Source organism: Lipotes vexillifer, unplaced genomic scaffold (assembly GCF_000442215.2).
Source record: "Lipotes vexillifer unplaced genomic scaffold, Lipotes_vexillifer_v1.1 scaffold233, whole genome shotgun sequence".
Classification (NCBI taxonomy): domain Eukaryota; kingdom Metazoa; phylum Chordata; class Mammalia; order Artiodactyla; family Lipotidae; genus Lipotes; species Lipotes vexillifer.
The window spans coordinates 642,923-666,437 of record NW_006790915.1 but is presented as its reverse complement, the minus strand read 5'-3'; the positions used below and the strand labels follow the sequence as shown (position 1 = coordinate 666,437).

The 23,515-nt window shown below is 35.4% G+C and overlaps 1 protein-coding gene across 1 annotated transcript in view; it reads right to left on the bottom strand.

Moving 5' to 3' along the window:
* The window catches only part of LOC103089719 (R3H domain-containing protein 1), a gene marked incomplete at its 3' end in the record, with an annotated part of 118,910 nt that overhangs the window by 12,324 nt on the left and 83,071 nt on the right, over nucleotides 1–23,515 (bottom strand). Inside the window, exons 4-14 of the mRNA XM_007464008.1 lie at nucleotides 20,816–20,857; nucleotides 20,260–20,349; nucleotides 16,347–16,461; nucleotides 15,205–15,283; nucleotides 8,379–8,438; nucleotides 8,155–8,295; nucleotides 4,154–4,262; nucleotides 3,969–4,064; nucleotides 1,400–1,437; nucleotides 1,246–1,296; nucleotides 907–1,133 (exon numbers count right to left, since the gene is read on the bottom strand). Coding sequence (XP_007464070.1) covers nucleotides 907–1,133; nucleotides 1,246–1,296; nucleotides 1,400–1,437; nucleotides 3,969–4,064; nucleotides 4,154–4,262; nucleotides 8,155–8,295; nucleotides 8,379–8,438; nucleotides 15,205–15,283; nucleotides 16,347–16,461; nucleotides 20,260–20,349; nucleotides 20,816–20,857 — 1,048 coding nt within the window. The remainder of the gene's footprint in view (nucleotides 1–906; nucleotides 1,134–1,245; nucleotides 1,297–1,399; nucleotides 1,438–3,968; nucleotides 4,065–4,153; nucleotides 4,263–8,154; nucleotides 8,296–8,378; nucleotides 8,439–15,204; nucleotides 15,284–16,346; nucleotides 16,462–20,259; nucleotides 20,350–20,815; nucleotides 20,858–23,515) is intronic.

Here is a 23,515-nt window from a genome sequence, read left to right as displayed (position 1 = left end):
TGTTATGATGACATGATGACTGACCGTTTATCAAATAAATGCATATTTGGTACATATGCATATTTCTTATATTCATAAAATTTACCTATCTTTAGCAAGAGTCTACCATATACACTAAGACATTTTAAATATCCACATTATAAGTTAAAAAGATGACAAGTGCAATTCACAAACCTTAAGAATTTAAAGTACTGAATTACAGTCAGAGATGAGAAAAATTTACTCCGTCACCTTCAAATTTACACCTCTCCCTTCAATTGTTATCTGTGTAAAACCATATATCTAGGCTTTATCTGAAAGGATAAAGAGCCATTTCTGCTGATTTTCATGCTTATTTTGGGATACAAATAAAGATCCGTGAGGATCCTAAGAGACATGAACTTTAGTACTGAAGCCAGTGAAAGTGAAAAGAGAAAAATGCTTAGGAGCCTAAAAGTTATGTAATCTAAAAGCAAAGAAGCTAGTAGAATGAGAATGTTACTGAAATTTCTACTTATCCATAATAATCACATTGTATTATATTTCTTTAGTTTTTAAATTCCTCACAAACTTCTCAGCAATTTTATGTTTTTTTGGAATGGCAAATGAACTTTATCATGAAATGCACTCAATAATATGACAGTATTAGCTGAATTTCAGCTAATGATAGTATTAGCTGAAAATGCGATCAATGTTAACTAATCCTAGGTAAGGAAAGATGCCTTCTGTAAATCTCTCTCACACAGAGAATAAATCCTAATGTCAGTAAACGTGTTACCTCTTAAGTACTTTGGAGGTGCTCAATGTACTGCTGGTAGGAATCCTATATTTTGGGATAATTACAGAAGCCACATGACGAATAAAGAGCTAAGACAACATTAGGGAAACTAATGTTTTGACTGCACAGTTCTAGACAGATATTTATACCTGTTTTTGAAAGCCTGCCTATGCTTTTGCTGCTTCCAGAACTATCACCTCTTGTCAGAACTGAAATTCCACTGAAGCTGCTGGCTTTGGTTACAGCAGGCTTGAAGTTTCGGAGAGAGCTGTCTGAATCTGTGCTGCTCCAGGGTCGTGGTTCAGAGTACTTCAACTCGTTCTCAGTGCTGCTTTGATGGCTATTTGTTGATCTCCCTGAAGAATCTTTATTAACTCTGTAATTTAGAAATAAAACTTTGAAAAGCTAATAGAGACAAAAAGGAAAATTATAAAAAAATGCTTTAAATATTCAATACTGTGCACTGCACGAAAACATGCTTCCGATACCTAAATATCTGGCGCCTCTGCTGGGTGCTACTAGCATCCTCGTCTTGGATTCTGTTGGCATTTTCATAAAACGTTTTTATTTTTTTTTAAACATTTTTATTTTTATTAGCATCAGTGAGACACTTAGCAAAACAAATGTTAAAAAGCCCCTCACCTTTTGTCAATAATATAATTCTCTTGGGAACACAGGGACTAGAAAGAAAGAACAGATATAAAAAGTTGAGCATTTGTCAGATAACGCCATCTGGAAACTAATGATGACAACGAAAATCATGTAATAATTTTAAAAAAGTAGTTGCCCTCACCCCTCAAATCAAACATGGTGATAAGTTACAAAAATAAATGACAATGAAAAATTATTTTGGCTTGGAGATACTATGCTTATTTTTAACAGATATACATTCTTGAAGCCATTCATTTTTGCTGTACAAAGTAACTTGAAATTCAAATATCTCTCTAACAAGTGAACCCATTTTCACTATTACATATTCGAAGTATACACCTGTCTGTAGATTCCACCTCCTTCAGTCAACAAATATTTTGATCACCTGTGCTTTGGCAGAAGCTGTAGCAGTGAACAAGCAGCTACGCCTCAATGTAGCTTACAGCCAAAATCCTCCAGTGCTATTAACCTAACTCAGGCAACCATCTGTTTTGCATCTTGTATTATTACAACAGTCTTCTAGTTTTCCAGCTACCAGTTTTGCTCTTTCCATCCAATTTAAACAGCAGAAGCCATAGCTATCTCTCTAAAATATCAATCTGATCACGCCTGTTCCCTCCTTAATAGCCCGCTTCGTTCTAGCACAGGGGTCCCCACACTACACAGTCAGCTACTTGTTTTTGTAAATACAGATTCATCGGAAGTCAGCCATGCCCATTCATTCGTGTATTGTCTATGGATGCTTTCATATTAAAATGGCAGATTTGAGTTGTTGCAATAAAGACTATATAGCTTGAAAAGCCTAAAATACTCATTATCTGTCCCATTATAGAAAAAGTTTGCTGACCCCTGCTCTAGCTAAAAGCCCCAACCTCCTTAACTAGCTTTCAGGAGCAAGTCACCTGCTTCCTGCTTATTTCTCCAATGGAAACGTCCCTCAATTCTTGTCACCTAGGCTACAATCCAGGTACTCTGAATCTCTCAGTTCCTCATGTGTCAAGTTCTTCTTTATCTCTGGCTCCCTGCAGATGTTGACCCTGGACACGGAAAACTTCACTCCTTCAGTTCTTCTCTTGGAAGCTAACTCTCCCTCTCACTCCTCAATTCTGGTTTGTGGTGCTTCTCTGTGTTCCCTATTTTATCTTCACGTTTCTATACAAATCACACACCATATTGTCATTATCTGAATACTCATCATGGGTAAAGACCTCATCCATCTTACAAACTAGAGAGAGGAAATAGATCTAGGTTAGGCTCCGAGTTCAGAAGACATGGGCTGAAATCCCAACTCTGTCATTTTCTAGCTGGATGATCCTTGTCTATTTTCCTTAGTTTCCCGGAGCCTCAGTTTACTTATCTATAAAATAAAAACAGTGATAGTATCTACCATATATAGGGTTGCTTGGGAGATAAATTAATGTAAATGTCCATGGATATGTTCTCCAGTGCCCAGCACAGAACCTACTATACATGACCAATAAGATTTGTTGAATATTATAAAGTTTTAATGGACAGTCTAGATTTTAATGTCATTTACTTTTTTTTTTTTTTTTATACAGAGCTAACTTCTATCTCTGGCGGTATTAACACAAATTACATATACTCTTTTTTTTTTTTTTGTGGTACACAGGCCTCTCACTGTTGTGGCCTCTCCCGTTGCGAAGCACAGGCTCTGGACGCGCAGGCTCAGCGGCCATGACTCACGGGCCCAGCCGCTCCACAGCATGTGGGATCTTCCCGGACCGGGGCACAAACCTGTGTCCCCTGCATCGGCAGGCGGACTCTCAACCACTGCGCCACCAGGGAAGCCCTACATATATTCTTATATCATTGACTAATACCCCGTACTGCACAGAGCAGGTGCTTAACAGATATTGGTTGGTAAAATCAAACTGATTCTCCCTTGAATATATGCATAAAATAATCAGCCACTTAAAAGATCTCTTCCAGGACTTCCCTGGTGGTCCAATGGTTAAGACTCTAAGCTCCCAAAGCAGGCGGTGTGGGTTGGATCCCGGGTCAGGAAACTAAGATCCCACACGCCGCACAGAGCAGCCAAACAACAACAACAACAACAACAACAAAGATCTCTTCCATATAATCACTTATAGAGTGGAAAACAAATATTAATCTGAAAAATCAATTAGCTGTATTTTAAAAGAAGAAACAAGTTATTTATCAAGAAAAGTCCACTAACAAGTAGGATTTAGAGTACATGATTTTGTAGACAGTGACCAATGTTCTAAAAATCTCAACTCTGTGAGAAGTCTGGAAGAAAAAAATAGTACATAAACTATATACTCAGTGTAATATACTACTCCTTAGTCGATCTGCTTTCAACTTTTGAAAAGTTTATACGACTGGTACAAAGTAGTATTTTATAAACTACTAAATCATTAACATGAACAAGGCAGACTGCAGAATTTCTAAAGGGGTGACTTTATATGTAACAAATGTAGTTAGAAGTATATGTGATCAATAGATTGAGGGAGGAGTGAACCCCTATAATGCAATTAGCATATATTTACACATGAAGAGCTAAATATAAGTTAGAACATACATCTTGGGAAAATATTCGGTCTCTAGCCCTCTGGTACTCTTCTTCTCTTTCTTCTATAGATTTGCTTCTTCTGTCATCTTTCAAACGTATTCTCATCTGAAGAAAAGAGAACAATTAATCTTGGGAAAATGGTCTGCTGGTATAAGTCCAGCACCCATAAAAATGGTCTAATCATGCTAGGTTACCTGGTTATCATCTTTGTCAAAGCTAGAGTTATCTCTCTTGAGGATATATCGTTTCTGAAAGTCTTCACCTTTATCATCCTTAATATGTTCATTAAATTTCTGATCAGGTCTAAAAAAAAAAAAAGCAAAAACCAAGGGAACAAAAGAGATAGTACAAAATATTTACAGAAAAGTTAAATATAACGTTTTATGGAAGGTGATAAATATAAGTTACCACTCACTAGTGCCATTAATAGATACTTATGTTATCTCAATTACTCCTCAAAACAATCTTATGAGAAAATATCAACTACCCCATGTCATGACTGAAAAGGCTGTATGAAATACACTGTGGGCTCCGGAATTTGACTGCTAAGGTTCAAATACTCAGCTTTAACACTTAGTTGCTTTAGGACTTACACAAGTTACTTATTAACCTTTATTTCCCCTAGTTTCCTCATTTGTAAACAGGAATTACAGTGTACCTACTTCATAAGGCTTTTGTGAAGATGAAATGAATTAATAGATGACCAGCACTTAAAACAGTAAACACTCAGTAGAAGTTTGTTATTATTATATTACTGAGAAAACTGAGGTTCAAATGGCTAAAGCAAGGGTCCAAGGTCAAAGGCCAAGTACATGACTGAGCCATACTTGGAGCCCTGGTATGTAAGACTCAAAGCCTGTATGTCATCTTTGCATTGCCTCCTCTAAATCTAAGAAACAATTCTGGGACAAAGAAAAAAGTATAGCACAGTATTTTATGTTACATTCCTATAGTACCTGGTTTGGTGTTAATCAAATATTTTGTGGCTGAATTTAATAAAGCTTAAGAGACTACTTCAAAATGCAACCAAGTTACCAAGAATTCATAATTATAGCAGGGTACATCTTTGTTTTATATTAATTGAAATAGGATAAAAAGAGAAGTTCTTTTTGGAAGGTTAACATTACAACCTAAAGTAATGATTATGAACTCTTAACAACATATTTTATGGCTGATTGGCCGGTCTTTCCTCTATGGAAATGTTGCAAGTTCTGCTGAGATCCAGAAGACAGACATAAGGTTGTTGCCCTTGGAAAATTACAATTATATAAAACTTCACTTTCTGAAATGTATTCTCAGCTTCAACAAATTAATCCATTCAATACTCTTGAGACGTAATACCATCCTATTATAAAACTGAAATATGTGATATATAAAAAATATGCTTAAGAGGAAATAAAGGCTAATTGAACCCCTAAGCAATTTTTTTACATATACTTTAAATATATATTATGTAGTCACATAATATATTATGAATACCCTAAATAAATTTCTAAACCAAATAAACCTGAGTAATGACATTTTCAGCAAACTTGACCAGATATTTCAATATGTAGTAATCAAGTAACACTTCTGAATATTTGTTTTAACCTAGTGAATTTTTAGTAAAGTACTGTATCTACCTCCTGTCAAATGATGCAAAAGACTTTTTTAAAAAATAAATTTATTTATTTTGTTTATTTATTTTTGGCTGCATTGGGTCTTTGTTGCTGCGTGCGGGCTTTCTCTAGTTGTGGCGAACGGGGCCTACTCTTAGCTGTGGTGCGGTGGCTTCTCTTGTTGCGGAGCACGGGCTCTAGGCGAACGGGCTTCAGTAGTTGTGGCTCGCGGGCTCTAGAGCGCAGGCTCACTAGTTGTGGCGCACGGACTTAGTTGCTCCGCGGCATGTGGGATCTTCCCGGACCAGGGCTCGAACCCATGTCCCCTGCACTGGCAGGTGGATTCTTGACCACCGCGTCACCAGGGAAGCCCAATGCAAAAGATTTTAAAATGAGAATTATGTAAGTAAGCTGAAGAAATCTCTATTTTAAAATATACTTAGATAAGTGAAACAGCGCATCTCCACATAAAGCGATACAGAGAACTAAAGAGAAAAATAAAAAGAGTAAAAAGATTTCATGACCAAACTGATAAGAAAAAGATTGCTTTCTTTAGGAATTTGAAGGATTATCTATTTAGTTCTGACAATGGCAGTATGTTATTTATTTGTCCATGATTGCCTATTTACTTATATCAACTATTTCTGTAGCTGTTCAAAATCACATTTTCTTATTGAAGGAATTTGTACTTGGGTGAAAAAAGAGATGGTTATACCAATATGAACTATAAGATTTAACCAAGAGCCTGGCAACTTTTCTAAGAGCAGCTGGATCCCCACACCAAACAGCATTAGCAGGCATTTCAGCTAACCTTAAGACTGTCTTACCTCTGTCTTTTATAGATGCCTGAATTTACTGCCCTGCAATCGCCAACTTCCCGCTCCAATGAGACACCCCAGTGGACACCGGGTTGTTGACATCCACAACACCACTGGTTCAAGGCTGGAGCGGGTAATCTGCCTATGAGGAAAAGGCAAGTTTGTTTTTATTCATTGTGGAGCAGATCTCTAAGGTTTTCTGATTTACATCCTTCTTCATATTCCAGAAGAAATAAAATAAGAATATACAGTGTAACTTCAATGATCTGAAATGTAATTAATTACACTACTGATCCATTCTTCTTTAAGTACATCATAAACATCTGCGTTTAGCTAAACTTTTTATTATCTGGATAAAGAGAACCTTGACATCACTTGCAGCATTCAAATAACTGAGGTTACACTGTATTGAAAACCTTAGAGAGTCACCAGTCGAAATGTTAGTCAAAATGCCTGCTAATGTACACATGCGTGGGCATCCAGCAGCTCTGAGTAATGTTGAAAGGTACTGGTTAAATGAAGTAGAGTTCTGTTCCCCTGAAGTCCAGCTCGTATGTTACGGTTACTACCCTACTTTAGCCGTGATATAATTAACTAGGAAAAAGCTAAAAGATGAGGATATTTTCAAAAGACTGAAAGACAGGCATAGGAAAATTAAGTCAGATTACCATTTGCAGGTAAAATTTAATGCCCCCGAAAATATGGGCTCCTTTTCAAAGACATCTGTCGTCATTAGTTTAATTTTAGTTGTAGTAACAATCATTTAAAAATCATTTAAAAATAGCTTCCACCAATATATCTATTTAGTGGACAAAATACTATTTGAAATGGAAGAAAACCAACTTAGCCAAGCAAACAATATGACAGCTACAAGGGTAAAGGCCATTATAACAAAAAGGAAAGTAATGAATTTATTTATTCATTTATTTATAAACTGTGCAAACTGAAGGGTTCATAATAGACAGAACCCTGAGAAGTCTAGCTTCAAGGAAGGAAGAAAAACAATGAACTGAAAAGCATTATTTATGGCATCTGAAGCTGTCTGCTGCTCATTATCACAGATCCACTGATGCCACATGTGAAATTAATATAGAAAATTCTTTTGATAGGAAACCACCGGGAAGTATAATGTTAGCTGAACTCAACGGCATTAGCTTCACAAATAGGCCTCTGCATTGGGCCTTTTGCTCCCAAATATCAGCACTGATTATCTATTTCACCATACTGTACAGGTATCACTTTTTAAAGCAAACGATTCCTCTTAACTGCTTAAAATTTCTTCCTCAGTCAATTACACATAGCCCAGAAGGGTACAAAACATTATGGATGATACTGGATTAACAGTAAGTCTCACCGTCCTGAGATTTGTGGAAGAAAAGGAGCAACAACAAAGGTGGAAAAGGCAGTAAACTGAAAGAAAATTAATTAAATGTAAGGGTGTTAAAGTTTGCTCTCTCTCTTTTTTTTCTTTTAAATTTGCCTGAGGTTGGCCACAGGTATCTAAATTATATTAATTTAAAAATCCATGAGAATGATTATTAAACATTACTGATATGATGACCTTTGAGGGTTTTTTTTTAAACCCATCCTCATTCACCTGTCTTATTTCAGTCCAGACTGGTGCATTTTACACCTTGTGAGTTAAATCTACTTTTTGGTCCTGTCACACCTGAATTAGGCTGCTAAAACATGCGGAAAACCTGAGATAAAAGGTGCTATAGGAAGATAAAGTAGTATCACACGCGTAGATAATATATAACTACATTTCTTGATACTTACATTCTTGTATTGCTAGTTTTGTTTACTATGACAGACTTCCCACTCTGATCAACATTGTGGTCTAATCCAAAGTAAGCAGCGACTCTGTGTAATAGCATCCTATGGTAAGATGTCATTGGGGGGAATTTTTTACGTGGAGACCTAAAAGTAGAAGAAAAACTAATTTAGTAAATCTTGAAGAACTGTGATGACAATTTATTTTCTTGTTAAAGGTTAGGACTTACTCATTATTACCAATGAAATCTAAAATTTCTTGTTCCAATTTCAACAGCATCATTCTGTCCCTGAAACAAAATATGAAAACTCTTATATGTAAAATTTAACACTGACCTAATCATATCATAAATGTTGAATTTACAGGGCTATTTTTTTGGGGGGGCGGGTAAAACCTGTATATTGAAGAACATCACAAGCTTGATGCTAGAATGTTTACATGCTTTCTAAAGAAAAGTAATATTTTACAAGAAAGATGACTTTAAAATTTTATGGAAAATTTCACACATACACAATTGTAGAGAGACTATCATCCAATTTCAACAATTATCATCATGTGGCCATTCTTAAAACAGATATATCTTGATCTGTTAAATATTACTATATTAGATTCTGTTCTGCAAATGTATGGATTATAACAGCATATTTGTCCTTACTTCCCTACTCAATAAAGCTAAGAGATAGCAGGAAAACAGACATCTTTAGTCAGGCTCATGACTTTGTTATCATCCTGAACTCCACAGAAACAGTACTCTAAAGAACATGCAATGCTAGTAACAACAGGAATACTCCTATGTGAATCCAATGCTAGTCTATAAATGGAAATATAGCAGAGAAGTATGAACTATATTACTAACTCTAATTCAGAAGGAGAGGACTTTTCAAATCATTCTGAAAATCACTATTATATATTTCTAAGACTTTGGGAATTTTTCCCACAAAAAATCAAAATGAACCAAAGACCTCCAACGTGTAAAATAAATAGGGACGCTAGGGAACAGCTGCATGTGCTCCTTTAGACCACTAGGGTCCTATTTAGCACACTTACAAAATAAGTTACTGGTACCACTCCCTTTCAAAGGACCTCCTTGCCCACACACCAAGAACATGGCTCAAGAGAGTATTCCTGTGCTCACTGTAAATGTCATGCGCATGTGGGAAAAACAAAACAAAACAAAACAAAACAGAAACAAACAAAAAAAACCCTCAAAGAACCTTAAAACTAGAAGTAGCTTTACAGATCATTCAGTTCTGTTCCTAAAATCTTATATATCAAGAAAACTAGGCCAAGAGGTTAATGTTTCCCTCCCAAATAAATACTATGTAGTAGATCCCTCTCAAATTTTAAAAGGAAACAGTGCCCCTGCTTAAGTTGCCCAAAAGTCTATACATCAGCTCTGAGTTTGATCTTCTCTCTATATTGTGGAAGAAGTCTTATAAAAAACTGAGTAATATTAACCATACATATTTTTATATCAGTTGAAAAATATCAAGAGAATAACATGCCTATGTGGTGATTTCAAACCCAAAGCTGAAAACACGATTACATTTTAACTCAAATTCTAGCAACGTTCAATTTTGCCCCTAAACCTGTTTCTCCTTTAGTATTCTGTATTATCAGCAAGTGGCACTACCTTTCACTTGGCATATTGTACTAGAAGCATTTTTGGCCCATTACTGTGCTTTTAAAAATCCTCCTGTGCAGTTAACTACTATTGCAAAATTTACCTATCTTCAATCTATTTTTCTTCTATTTCTACTGCCACTACCTTGGATCCAAGCAATCAGGATCTCTGACTTGACTACTGTAATAGTAGTGTATTATCTCTCTGTATCCTCCCTTGTTCCCTTCTAATCTGTTCTACCTGGAGCATCCATAACAATCTTTTAGAAACACATGTGAGCACAAGTCATGGCCTTGGTTAAATATTTATCACAGGTTTCTCACTGCTCATAGGTTATAACTGAACACCTGTAATGTGGCCTACAAGGTGGGCATGATCTGGTCTTCATCTACCTCTTTAGCTTCTTTTCCTGCCCCTTACTCACAAAACTCTTATCATTTTAGCTTATCCCTGTAATTGCCAAGCTGGTTCCTTGAACAAGCTGTTTCCTTTGCCTAGGACAGCTTCTTATATTCTTTCTTAGAACCTGTTTCTTTCATACCTTTAATAGCGTTTATCACAATTACCATTATATAGTTATTTGGACTATAGAGAGGAGCTCAACAAATGTATCTGTGTGGGATAAATTAGTCAGATTATTTCATCCATGTCTTTTAATATTTTTTTCCTTAAAATTTTGGGGGAGGATGGGAAATTTTTACTTCATAAGGTTTTCGCCAAAAAAGGACTTACTTACTTAACTATAAGACCCTCTTTTCCTCTAATTTTTTTGGGGTCAATTTGTCTTGAGATGATATAATTTTCAGTAACTTTCCTAATGTATTTTATATACTTGTTGCAGGGGGAAAAAAAGGAATCTGAGGCAGGTAACTTATTCAGCATTCATGAAACAGTGCATTTAAATTCATTTCCTCTGTTTGAGCTCAACAGCAGGCCTAAGATATGTGAAATGTTCTTCAGTGAATGAACTGGCATTGAAAACAAATTTCTGTTGTCTCCATGAAAGTAAACAAAATCTAACGATTTTACTAGCTATTGATAAAAATTCAGGTTTTTATTTTTTTTTCCTTTCGCATGTAGATCTATGGATTGCAGAGGATTTTCTATTATTGCCTGGGCCATTTATTTAAATAAGTTCCCGTGCTTAGTTTACAAAATTTTCAGTTAGTAAAAAGTAGAACTTGTTAGGAAAATACCTTTCCTAAGTTCTCAAGATTTACACTTCCTGCCTGTACCATATAGCTATGTATGTATATGATACATGTATGTATGTATATGATACTATGTATGTATATGTATATGATATATCTATAGCTTGGCCCAAGTTTCCAAATTTTCAAATCTGTAATCAAGGTTAGATATTTTGGTAATGGCCATAAGTTAAAAATTAATAATCCTTTATAGAAGCATTATATACATCAAAGTAACAGATCCACAAATTCCTTTTCTTAAGGCATAAGGTTTATTAGCACATGAACCTAAAAGTAGGCACGCATTGAACTTATCATATAACCTTTAAAAATAGACCAATAAATGCTATCTATTTATTAAAGAAATAATAAAAACAAAGATCTCAATCAAATTGACCAATAAACTACTACCTAAAGTGAAAATGAAGTGGCAGGAATCTTTTAGTTACCAGTGTTCTAGTCATTATACCAGAACTGACTTTAGAGAAAGCGTTTGCAGCTGGTATACAAGTGGCAAATAAAAAAGAAGAAAACAACAATCCTTCCATCTGACCACCCCCTTCCCAATGTTCCACATGACCTGGGTCAAATATCTGCAACAGGCAAGAAATAAGATGATTTAAACATTACCTCCAGTAAAAGTAATTTTAGAAAATATTTCAAACACAGAACAATTATATGATATTCCCCAGAACAATACAGTTTACTTTTACAATATCCATTCTCAGGATTTACCTATGGGGCTGCTCCCCTCCATTAGCGACATAATATAGTTGCCTATATTGTCCGTGTTTCTTTAGTACACTGTGGAATTTACACAAAATGGGTATAAAATCAATACAAAAACAGGTATAAAAACCATATGAGTGAGTGTAATCTCTATCTTGGACAACTTCAGGTTCCCGGGTTCTAATCTAGTAATGAGTAGTTATTACAGTTTCCGATAATATTTCTTGAAACAGGAATTCCAGATAAGCTGTTATTTAACACCTGAGGTTAAGTTTATACATTGGGATGAGAACAAGATAAAAGATTAATGATCTGAAGAAAATATTTGAAATAAAATGTTAGCTAAATTTTAGTATCCCTAAAAGTAAATCTGTTTAACATTTAGAAATCTCTGAGCAACATTCAATCTTGAAAGCTCTAATGGAAATTTGCCAGACTTATTACTAATTTTGTGCCACGTATATCTGGCAATTAATTGTGTGTTTCATTGAGAGAACACTGAGCCATCACTTAGGCAAATTTTGTTTCTCACAAAATTTAACATTAGCTACAACTTTCTAATCCACACTGACATTAGTAATAACTTATTCATTAGCCATTACATGAATGATTCACCTATATATTTATTCAAATAAAAATGCATACACAGAAGGACTAAAGTTGTAATACATGCTACACAACATGGATGAACCTTGAAAATATTATGCTAAGTGAATGAAGCCAATCACAAAAGACCACATACATATGATTTCATTCACATGAGATATCCAAAACAAGGAAATCTGTAGAGACAAACTAGATTAGGGTTCAGGGCATAGAGAGGTGATAGCAAAAGCGTTCAGGGTTTCTTTCTGGGGTGATGAAAAAGTTCTAAAATTGACTGTAGTGATGGTTGCACGTATCTGTGAATATACTAAAAACCATTAAATTGTACACTTTAAAAACACATATGCAGATAACTTTAAAACTTTTTCATTTGTAGAGGAAAACAAGAGAATTGCACAAAAGAAAAATATTTTGGAATGTATAAATATAGATTTCTGCATTTGTCCTTATTGATGTCTCTCCTACAGGTTCAGAAGAAAGAAAAATTCTGCCTGTTTAAGATGCCATCTTGTTTTACACAAACTAGCTATGTATTTTCTACCATACCCCTATTCCTTAATCTATTGAGTTCTAGTTTCCACCATCCTACCGCAAATGAAATGGTTTGTTAAAATAGCCAACAACTTCCTAGTTCCTCAATCTAATGGATTGTTTCATTTTACCTTTCATGATACTGTTGCCGATTGGATGACTTCTAAGACAAGCGTTCTCATGATTCTTTTGCAACCTTTAACACCCATGGTCTCTTCCTTCATATCTACCCATAACACGTTGTCTTTCCACAGAATTTCGTCCTTGTCATTTATTACATCTCCCTGGGCAAACTCATACAAAGCAAGAGTCACCTCTACTGAAGACTGATGGCTGCCAGTAACAGCAGCCAGGCTCATTTACCTGAAAACCAGAGGCTTTTAACTGCTGACACACTTCATCTCACTGTGGCTTTCCATCAGGCACCTCAAACTATACTTATTTATAACAGAACATGCCTTACTCCATTCAGGCTTGCCCTTGTTTACTTCCCCTGTTAATGGGACTAGCTGTCAGTTCAGCCAGAAATCTAGCAGCTGTTCTGTTCTGCTCCAACGTGCCACTACTCTTCCATATCCAAATAATTACCAAGTCCTGCCACGGTACTTCTTAGATGTCTTTCGAATGTGTCCTTTCCTCTCTATTCTTCTCTATGTTCATCAACCCACAGTCCTTGCTTATGATCTTGGCCCCTCACTGACAAAGTAGTATTTTTAAAACATAAATCTCATTATAGCATCACCCTTTTGAAAATTCTGTCATGACTCCTCAACGTAGCATGCCATACTCAGTATTTCTCAAACGATGAACTACTGGCATCTCAAGTAAGGCTATTTTTCGTCAATCATTGCATTCCTAGCTTACCAGTAGCACTCCTTACTCATTCACCATCCCAGTGTGCTGGTACTATCCTAGGTTGAGGACAACTGCATAGTCTGCCTTCATTCCTCAACAATGCCCTCCGCCTCATTTTCTAGAATCACTTGCCACATGCCCCCCTGCTAGAGCCAGAGTGTACAATCCCGTCTTTGCTTGGATATGCCACCTCTCTCTCGTATGACCATGCCCTGGCGATGCTCTTGTCTCCCTTGTGCTGCTCATGTTCCAGTTGAAAGCACTCTGGATTCAAGACTCAGCTCAGGCATTATCTTTTCAGTGAAGCCTTCCCATATCCTTTCAAAGGTTGGGATCCCCTCCCTGTGCTTTTAAAGCACCCTGAAAAACTTCTTTTACAACATCTATTCTATTTTAATTACATATTGTGGGTTTTTTTTTTTCTAGCACACAGACAGTGAATATTTTAGGGTCAGAGATTATATTTTGTTCATCTTTATATCTACAATGTTTAGCACAATGCTTAGCACATGATATATACCCAAGAAATGCCTGTTCAATGGACTAATGAATTCATCTTTCAGTTGGGACCACTGAGGAATAAGTTTGCGGAGCTGACTGACTTCTTCCTCACCTCACACTTATACATCTTCAGCCCATACTACAAGGAGACCACTCTTCATTTTGGTGGGCCCCCTTTTGGGGTTTATGTTAAATGTAAAATAGGAAATCAAGATGGTACTGAAACAATAAATCCTGAATGAAATTAAAGGTGTATCTTGAAACAAGACATGAGATAAGGCTCAGTGATACTAAAGAGAGTTTGTTTTCTTTCATGTGCACCTACCCAATGAACTGAAGATTTCACAAATTTTTACTACCACTCTGGGAAGCTAACATCTGGAGGAGGGGTTCTTAACCTTCAAGTCTTCTACTCCTTGAACATGTTGGTCAGATATTTTGTGGATAAACCTCTCTGTGGGGAGACTGCCTCACTGGGGTCGATGACCTACCAAAAAGCTAAATCTATTTATCTAGTACCTTGGCAAAACAAAGGACTTCACAATTAGTTAAAGTTGTGACTGAAATAAGCACCTTAAAAATCTTTGGGTTGGAGGTTTATAAACTAAGCAAGAAGAAACAAAAATTCTGCATTCAATTAAGTCCAAAAACTTGTTATAAGTGAAATACACTAAGTTATCTGGTTGAGTGCTTTATCATGAGGTATATTTCTCTCTCTCCTATTTCATGATGAATGATAACTCTTCATCTCAATTAAGAGTCAAAATAGCTTGGTGATTCTGTATTTCCCCAAATTCCTAAAGAGTATGAATTATCTTTATATCATGGTGATATACATAATGCAAAAAGATATTTATACATGTGCATATAGAGGCCAACAACATCTTAGCCCTAAGAAACTAAAATGTTTCTGGTGTACTTTAAATATTTTAATCTTATTCTAACTCAGTAATGAAAACATATATAACAAAATTATGGTACTCTAGAAGCAATGTAAACCTTATAAATTTAATTTTTACCTGGGATTGTTTTTTAATGTATTTACTAAAAATTCATGTAGATCTATGCCAGTTGAATCAGTGTATTCTTGACTGGAATCTAAAAAACAACAACACAAAAACCCAGTATAAAGTTGTTTGAAACAAATCCCTTTCCCTTTACACATGATGTATATTAAAATAAAATGAGATGCCCCACATTGAAAAATAACTGACAAAGTAGGAAAATGGAAGTTATGATGAATTCAGATGACCACAATTTTGCTACTCCCATATAATGAGCATGACATGGATTTACGTAACTGTATGTCTTTGTACATTCTTAAAAAAATTTATCTCTCAAATGTGCCAGTTTAATTTGTTCTGAATTCTTAAAGATCCTTTTATATACTCACCACAATCCTCATATTCAAAAATGTCTCAAGCAAAAAATCGGAATGATTCAGACAATTAACTACATTTGAAGCAAATTGAGTCTGCTTAGTTCAGTTACAAATATAAGTGCAGGCAATAATTTGGAGATAGGCAGGAACTGTAGCTCTGAAAGAATATTTAATTAGATTTGATCGGGTCTATCACAAAAAGCTCGCTTTCAAAATGTTTCTTTACAAACATTCATGTTTATTTCTTCCCCTTAAATGTAATATCCTTATGCTGTTTATAATACTGGTCAACATAACTGGGTCTATAAATTAAAAAAGCATTTTTATAGACTTGTAATGTTATATGATGAAGTCCCTTCAAATTTATTATAAAAGACAAACATTCTAGGTTTCCAAGAATATTCTTACTGGATACTGAACATTTTGGCATCAGCTCTCTGTATCATAAGGAATTTTTAAAAATAATATTTTTAGTGGAATCAGTATTCAAATTATAGTGATTCCATCATTTCAATACAAGAGACTGACTAATAAGTGATCATGACAGTTATCTTCCTTGGTGACTTTTGCATGTGTTGCACTTTTTTGGCTCAAGCATCTTACTGATGTTCAGCAGAACTGCCTTATGCCATTTTGCCAAGAACAGTATCATCCCTTCGGTCTGTTCGAGATCATTTTTAATAGAAATACACTATGTAAAATTATTCAAGGGGTAAAGGATGGAATTATAGACAGTAAAACTAAAATTTTGTTTAAAAAACACAGAAATAAATTGCAAACCTCTTGATAACATTTTTCTGGGCAACTTATCACTGGCTTTTTCTTTTTCTGCTTCATCTTTTGAGGGCTTCTCCTCTTTTTCAAATGATTGTGTTAACTGGATCTGAATTTTCTCCTGTTGGAAGGTAAAATCAGTTATTAAGTTAAAATATAAAGTGATTCAGTTAATGCCTCACATTTGTATTTTTTTGAGTAATACAAAATTGTACGGAGAAAAAGATTTTTCTTTTATCCAATTAGATTCTTCAAACTAGAATACAACTTAAAATATTTTTACCGTTTTAATCAACTCTTGATAAAAAAATGTTAAAATTAAGGCTTTGAGTTGAATTTGTCAATTGAAATGTATCCTGAAAATTATCTTAGAGAAAATAAATGTTTTTTTAAGAATAGTTTAAATGAATCTACTTGTAAAACCCTTGGAGGACAGAACAAAGGTCTTTTTAACATTTTTTTTTTGCAATGGAGATTCCACGGTCAAGCAAAAGTATGACAATTATCATCAATCATGACAATAGGAATATATGAGAGTCAGGTCAACACTTATCAAAAAATACTTTGTCCATTATAAATTCATATTTCTTCATTTTCTTGCCATATAAAACTGTAAATAAAAACTTTCCAAAACAAAATCCCCCACTTTGGTTATTTCCTATTTGAGCCTACTATCACTGTTCCTCCTTCAATCACCACAAAGTTGTTTTAGAAAGATTTCAAACAAAATTGTTTTCCTTAGTGATATGTAATATTTACTTGTAAAGTAACCATATTCTCTAAGACTGAAAAGGAGAACTATTTCTACATTTTATTTTTGAAACAATGTCATTACATGCAATTTCAGAACCCAAAGGAATTACTGGAAATTAATTCATATAGGTCAAATATATAAAAATCACATAGCTCTGTTTATTCAGGCAAACTTATAAAGAAAGGCAGACTAACTTCCAGACCATTTCTACTAAAGATAAAGGTACAGCCTATATGCAGGCTAAATTACTGTATACAGTTGTTCTTTAGAGATGAAAAATATTAATCAATTACTTCGCTTTTCTAGGTGAGGGTTGGTGGTGACGGTAGGTGCGATAAGTCAATATTGAAGAAGATATAAATTTCAGGATTCTTAAACTTGCAGCCACCAGGATTTCTATTACCCATTTTCTCCCCACATAAGTTTTTTCAAAATAGTATTTGGCAGAAGAATTTCAGGTCAAATACATACATATTTTTTCCTATGGGGTTGCTGACTGCTATTTTCATCTTTTCTCAACTCTGCTTCCCATTCCATCCCAGTTCAAAGTTGTGCTCAGGATATAGGACAAAAGCTATGCACTGGCAATTTCCACTAAAATGATGAACACCTGCTTTAAGTCCTCCTTTGTATTGTTTACCAAACCTCATACGTTAATCAATGTCATACGTTCATCAACCAGTCATTTTTCTCATTATGACTCATTTTGTAATCCACTTTCCTCATTCTTTTTTAACTGTAAAATAGATATTTAAAAATGAATCCCAGAACTATGCTTCAGAAGTAGAATATTTATAAGTTCTCCTGACTTACAGCTTCTCTATTGCTGTTACTCAAGGATAATCTATAAAATCCAGGTAGGAAGAAAAGATTTCACATTTACAACTTCACTAAAAGGCACTTATAATGACTATCAGATTTCATTTCCAAATTCTCTTTCTAAGGTCACATATTTTAATTACAGATATTAAACTATTTATCAAGATGAACTGTATTTAAAAATCCAGTATGCATAATGTACTGAGGCTTGTCTTCAGTTGGTACTGAGCCCTTGTTTTCAGTAGCAAATAAACAAGACATATTTTAAATGCCTAAGTCCTTATACACGAACTCTCCTGACTATAAATAACTCAAATGAGAGCAATATCTCCATAGGTAGCTGTAATTCCTTTACTCTTCACTTTGTAACTGACATCATTTATTGAGGTCACTTCCCTCTCATTAGCTCTCATCAGACACAAATGACATCTCTCTTTTAATTGCCTCTCAACCTTTTGAACAATGAATTTTATTCCAGATTAATTCCTCGAAAATCACATTCTGAAGCAAGCATTATTAGTTGGAAAGTATCTCTGCCGTCAAGGATTTGATACTAGTACATTTTACAAGAAATAACTTATTTTCCAATTCCCAGTCAGATGCAATTTAGTTAACTCAAGACTGGGAAAAAGACTTTCTATTAAAAAGAATATCTTTTGTTCAGAGAGGGTAATAATAGGTTATTATCCCAAAAGAAAAAGTTAACTGTATCCAAGAGAAATTGAGAAAGACTATATTATGTAGAATAACTGAACTCTGGCATAACCACCTTATTCATTATCCAAATGCTGTAACTCAGCTGTTTTGAACAATATATACATTAATATATAACATATACTCCTTATATTAATTTTTTCTCATAAATTTTCACTAGACAAATTTATGCAGTACTATAAGAATCCTCTCCCCCCTTCTGCCTCCCACAATAATTTTTCAGATAGGTGAAATGTACCAAATAAAACCAAAGATCATGTTTGTTACAGTTTTTCTCAAAAAAGGCACCTTTTCTGGACTAACAGTCTTATGAATGCCTGACCCTTCTCATTTCCTCTATCTCCTTGGACTAATCATTCCAAGAGGCTAAGATGGTGTAACATTTTGGTCAACAAAACGAAGAAATTAATTTTCAAAAAACATTACATTGCCAACTGCTCCACCCTGAACAGGTGCATTCTTTACTCTGAATGTACAAAAGAACTTTTAAAAATCAAAAGGAAAATTTGAACCCTATGTTGCTTGACACTTGAACAAATTTCAAAGGAAACTGATATTAAGTGCATTGACAATAAATAATCTATCAAAAAAAGTCCTTTTCTTATAATTCAGAGACAGAGTTGTAGTGCTTTTAAAAACAGAACACAGTCTAAATATGTGACAACTATCTTCAGTATCTATAGTAGGCTTTTGACGTCATCATCTTCTAAATCAAGGCAAAGCATAACAGTCTTTGCTTGAATTAACAAACGTACAATTAGCATTAAAAAAAAAAAAAGACATACAACCTGTCATGGCTTTTTTTTCTCTTTTCCTTTATTCAGTCATGTGTCTTAACCACAATATTGCCTCAATTCTTTGGAAACTAATTGTTGGAATACAGAGGGATTTTAGGTTATTCAAACTCTTAAAAAGTAGAACAAGCCACAAACAGCCAAAGTTATCACATTGATAAACACTGGTAGAGGGTCCAAAATTAATTATATGTAAATGTCCAAATGTAGCATAAGACAAAGATCAATCCATAACTGAGATTAACAGAAAAGTAAAGTCATAGCATTAAAAAGAATATAAAAAGCAAAAAACCAAACTATTTGCTTGAGCCTTGGTAGTTCTATACTTTGCAAACATAGACAGTAGAGGGATTAAAAATATTAGACAACTATTAGAGCCACGCTAATATGAAAACTGACTTCACCACGCATTCAGGTTAAGTAAAATGATATGTAAGCAGAAGTCTTAGGTAGTCTCCTCTTCACACTCAAGAGGTGTTCGACAAATTTCTAAAAGCCAAAATCAAATTTGGGCAAATTCAAGGGCAAATTTCATCACAATCACATTAACTGGAAGTACTACTTTAATATAACTTTTCCATAACAACTTATAATTCCCTTAAAGCCATATTCTCAGTTAATTATATGATCTCTAAGTTTTTCCAGCGAGAAATCATTGCACTAAGCCTTGGACTTGGTAGTTTCACTTAGTAAAAACATATATAACACACGTACATGCACATCCAAATTTTATTTAACATTATGAAAAAGTTTTCTCCAGGAAGCAGGTTTTTCCATATCTTTAAATAATTAAATTTTTTCTTTTTTTTTTTTTGCTTATTGCTTTTGGTTTTTTTACCTGGTTCTCCTGTGATATCTCTGCTGTAGGGGGTGGTGGAGATTCTTCACACACTGCAAGGCTCCGAACTAGCTTTAACTTTGAGCTTGACTAAAGAAAAGTATTTAAAATTAACACTACATTCCATAAATCTAGGGCATATCCAAAAGCCCCCTAGGGTTTCTTAAGTTTCTTTATAATAGTTTCTGCCATGTACAGACGTAGGTGAAATGTGCAAGTTAAATATATCATTAAATACCATTAAAACCTTTTGTTATGAGGGAAAACAATAACTGCAGTTTTGAAAATAATAGCAATAGCAAGAATGGGAATAACTCCAATCTCAAAACCCAAAGAATGATGAGAAAGCCATTTTCTCTACAGATGAAGAACCATTAAAGATATAAAAGCAGTGCACAAAAGCGACTAGGCAAGACAAAAACCCCAAATAAAACAAAATAAGCTTTCTGCCCCAAAGAAAATATGACAAAACTAAACTGAATGCAGTGCTCTATGAAAACAAAGATTCATCAAGCATGAAGGCCCTTGGCATGCCAGCACAAAATATTTACTATACCTTAGACCTTTTTCCTGTCTGTCCAAATGACTGCAGTGGCCGCTGAATACACAAGAAAGATTTGTATTAAATTTCATACTGAAACAGAAAGATTGCTTCTTAGTTCATAATCCTAAACCACAGAGAAACTAACTGCACAAAGAATGGAAAACGAGGAAATCAAAGTTGTTTTCAAATAAGAAGTACTGATTCCTCCCAAAAGCACACTTGCAGAAGATTCTCTAAAATCCTTCTGTGGGTTGGCATGTCCTTTAAGTGAGCAAATAGCCACAATTTCTGTGTTAACTGAGCTAAATTGAATTTATAAGGTAAATTCTTAGACAGCAGCAAAATAAAATATACTTCTTTGGTATTCTATAACATATTACACTTTAGCCAAGGTTAGGGGAAAAAAAAACCCCCACAAATGTCCTGAGGAATTTTAAGTGGCTATGCTCAGCAAAGTTCCAAACTTACTAAGGAGAATGCTTCAAATGCCCATTGAGTCAGAGTACAACCACCTCTCTACTGAGCCTTTTCAGCACTGTACTCCATAGTACACCCCCAGTTTACCAGCACGGAATCCTACTTGCCTAATCTAGGGTAAGGCAATGAAGCAGAAATGAAGAAAAGTGGGCAAGGTTCTAATATGTATGTTCAGCTTGACCACCACATCATCAATCACGCAAATGGGGAACCCACTGGGGTGAGTAGCTCTAGTCTGTGATACCAGGCTTTGGCTTGGGAAAGCAGCTGAAGTCCCTGTGAACCAAAGCCAGATAGGTTTTCTTTCCTTCCACCTCCTTCTAATCTACTTGTTTAACACCAACCCCAAACAGTACAAGGTCCAGGTATCTATCATTTATATACTCAATGCCAGGGAGCCAGTTTGGTATCAAACATAAAACAAAGTCCTTAATACCTAGATCAGTATGCTTCACATATGAAAAAAAGCCACCATTTCATTCTAACATCCGAAAAAACCTTCCTTGTAGACCAAGAGAAATGAGAATCTACAGTACCAGGGTGTTGTCTCCCATTTTGAGGCCAAGGTTCTTGAGATAAGAAGCACTATATTCTTGGGAATTTTGACCCTGGATTATCCAACATTAAAAATCAGCAGTAACAACAACAAAATGAAAATAGAAAAAAAAAAGAAAAATGATCTTCTGTTTCTTACAGAGAAGAAAATGGTACAGATGCATGAACAAATGCACCTGGCATTACTGCCTAAGAGAGCTTTTACATGTTGGTTCTGTCTTCTCTATCTACTCACTTCTTTAAATTTATTCAAGAGGATTTCTGTTACTCGCAACTAAAAACAGAATTAAAAGATGTTACATAGAGTAAGGGTTTACAGGAAAAAAAAAATCCGAGAAAAATCAATAGATGAATACGAGCAAAATGCACGACTAAATGAGTTCTAAGGCAGCAGAAAAGAATTTACGATTTACTCCAGTCCTCTGCTTTAATCCCTTATAATTCTACGTATCAAGGGCACAGCACTTTCTCTTAAAAGTTTTTTTAAAAATAAGACAGATGATTAACTGAGAAGTAAAAGCTGCATTCACATGTAGGACTGGATTTAAATTTCTGGCTTTGCTTCTTACGAATAGGTGACCCTGGTCAAGTTATTTCAGTTTACTTTTACCAGTATAAAAGTTAATATTGTTTGTATTAATTCTCAAGGTTCTTGAAAAGGTTCAGTGAAAGGGTAGATTAAAAAAAGGGGGGGGGCGTTGGGGGGGCTGTATATTGTCCCTACAGTAAAGTTTTAGAATTTTCAATGACTTACACATGCATTAACCATCTCAGTTTTAATTCATAAGAAAACTTTGATGAAGGAAGATTAAGAAAAGAAAAATCGGGCTTCCCTGGTGGCGCGTGGTTGGGAGTCCGCCTGCCGATGCAGGGGACGCGGGTTCGTACCCCGGTCCGGGAGGATCCCACGTGCCGCGGAGCGGCTGGGCCTGTGAGCCATGGCCGCTGGGCCTGCGCGTCCGGAGCCTGTGCTCCGCAACGGGAGAGGCCACAATCAAAGAGAGGTAAAATTATCTCAGTGTGACTTAATATGTTCTAAGCTCCTGCTGTAAGCCACTCTGCGCCAGGCACTAGGCCTATAAAGATGAATAAGACACAATTGTTGGTCTCAAGAGCCTTACAGTCCAGTATCAGAGTTACTAGTCAAACAGAACCCAAGATCTTTAGAATCTTAGTCCTGTGTACTTTATATCACACACCTATAAAAAATCTTGCTGTGTGTGAGATACTACTTATGAGAGAGAGAATTCTAAAGATGGCCTCCTAACAGGCCCCTCCTCTGGTAATTTAATCGAACTCCAATCTAAAGAATGTTGTGAAGGGATTCTGCAGATGTAATTAAAGTCCCAAATCAGTTGATCTTAACATACAGATAATTCAGCTGGGTCTGACCCAATCAAGTGAGCCCTTTAAAAGCTGAGAGCATTCTTCTGTTGGGAGTGGGGCGGCAGATCAGATTCAAAGGGTGAGGAGGACATGACACTGCACAGCTGGCTTTGAAGACAGAGGGGACAGATGAAGAGGCCTACAGGCAGCCTCTAGGGGCACAGAGTGGCCCTTGGCCGACAGTCAGCCAGGAAACATGGACCTCAGACCTCTAGCTGCAAAACACTGAGGTGCCACTGCTGTCGGAAGGAGCATAAAGACAAATTCTTCCCCAGAGTCTTCAGATAAGGGCCC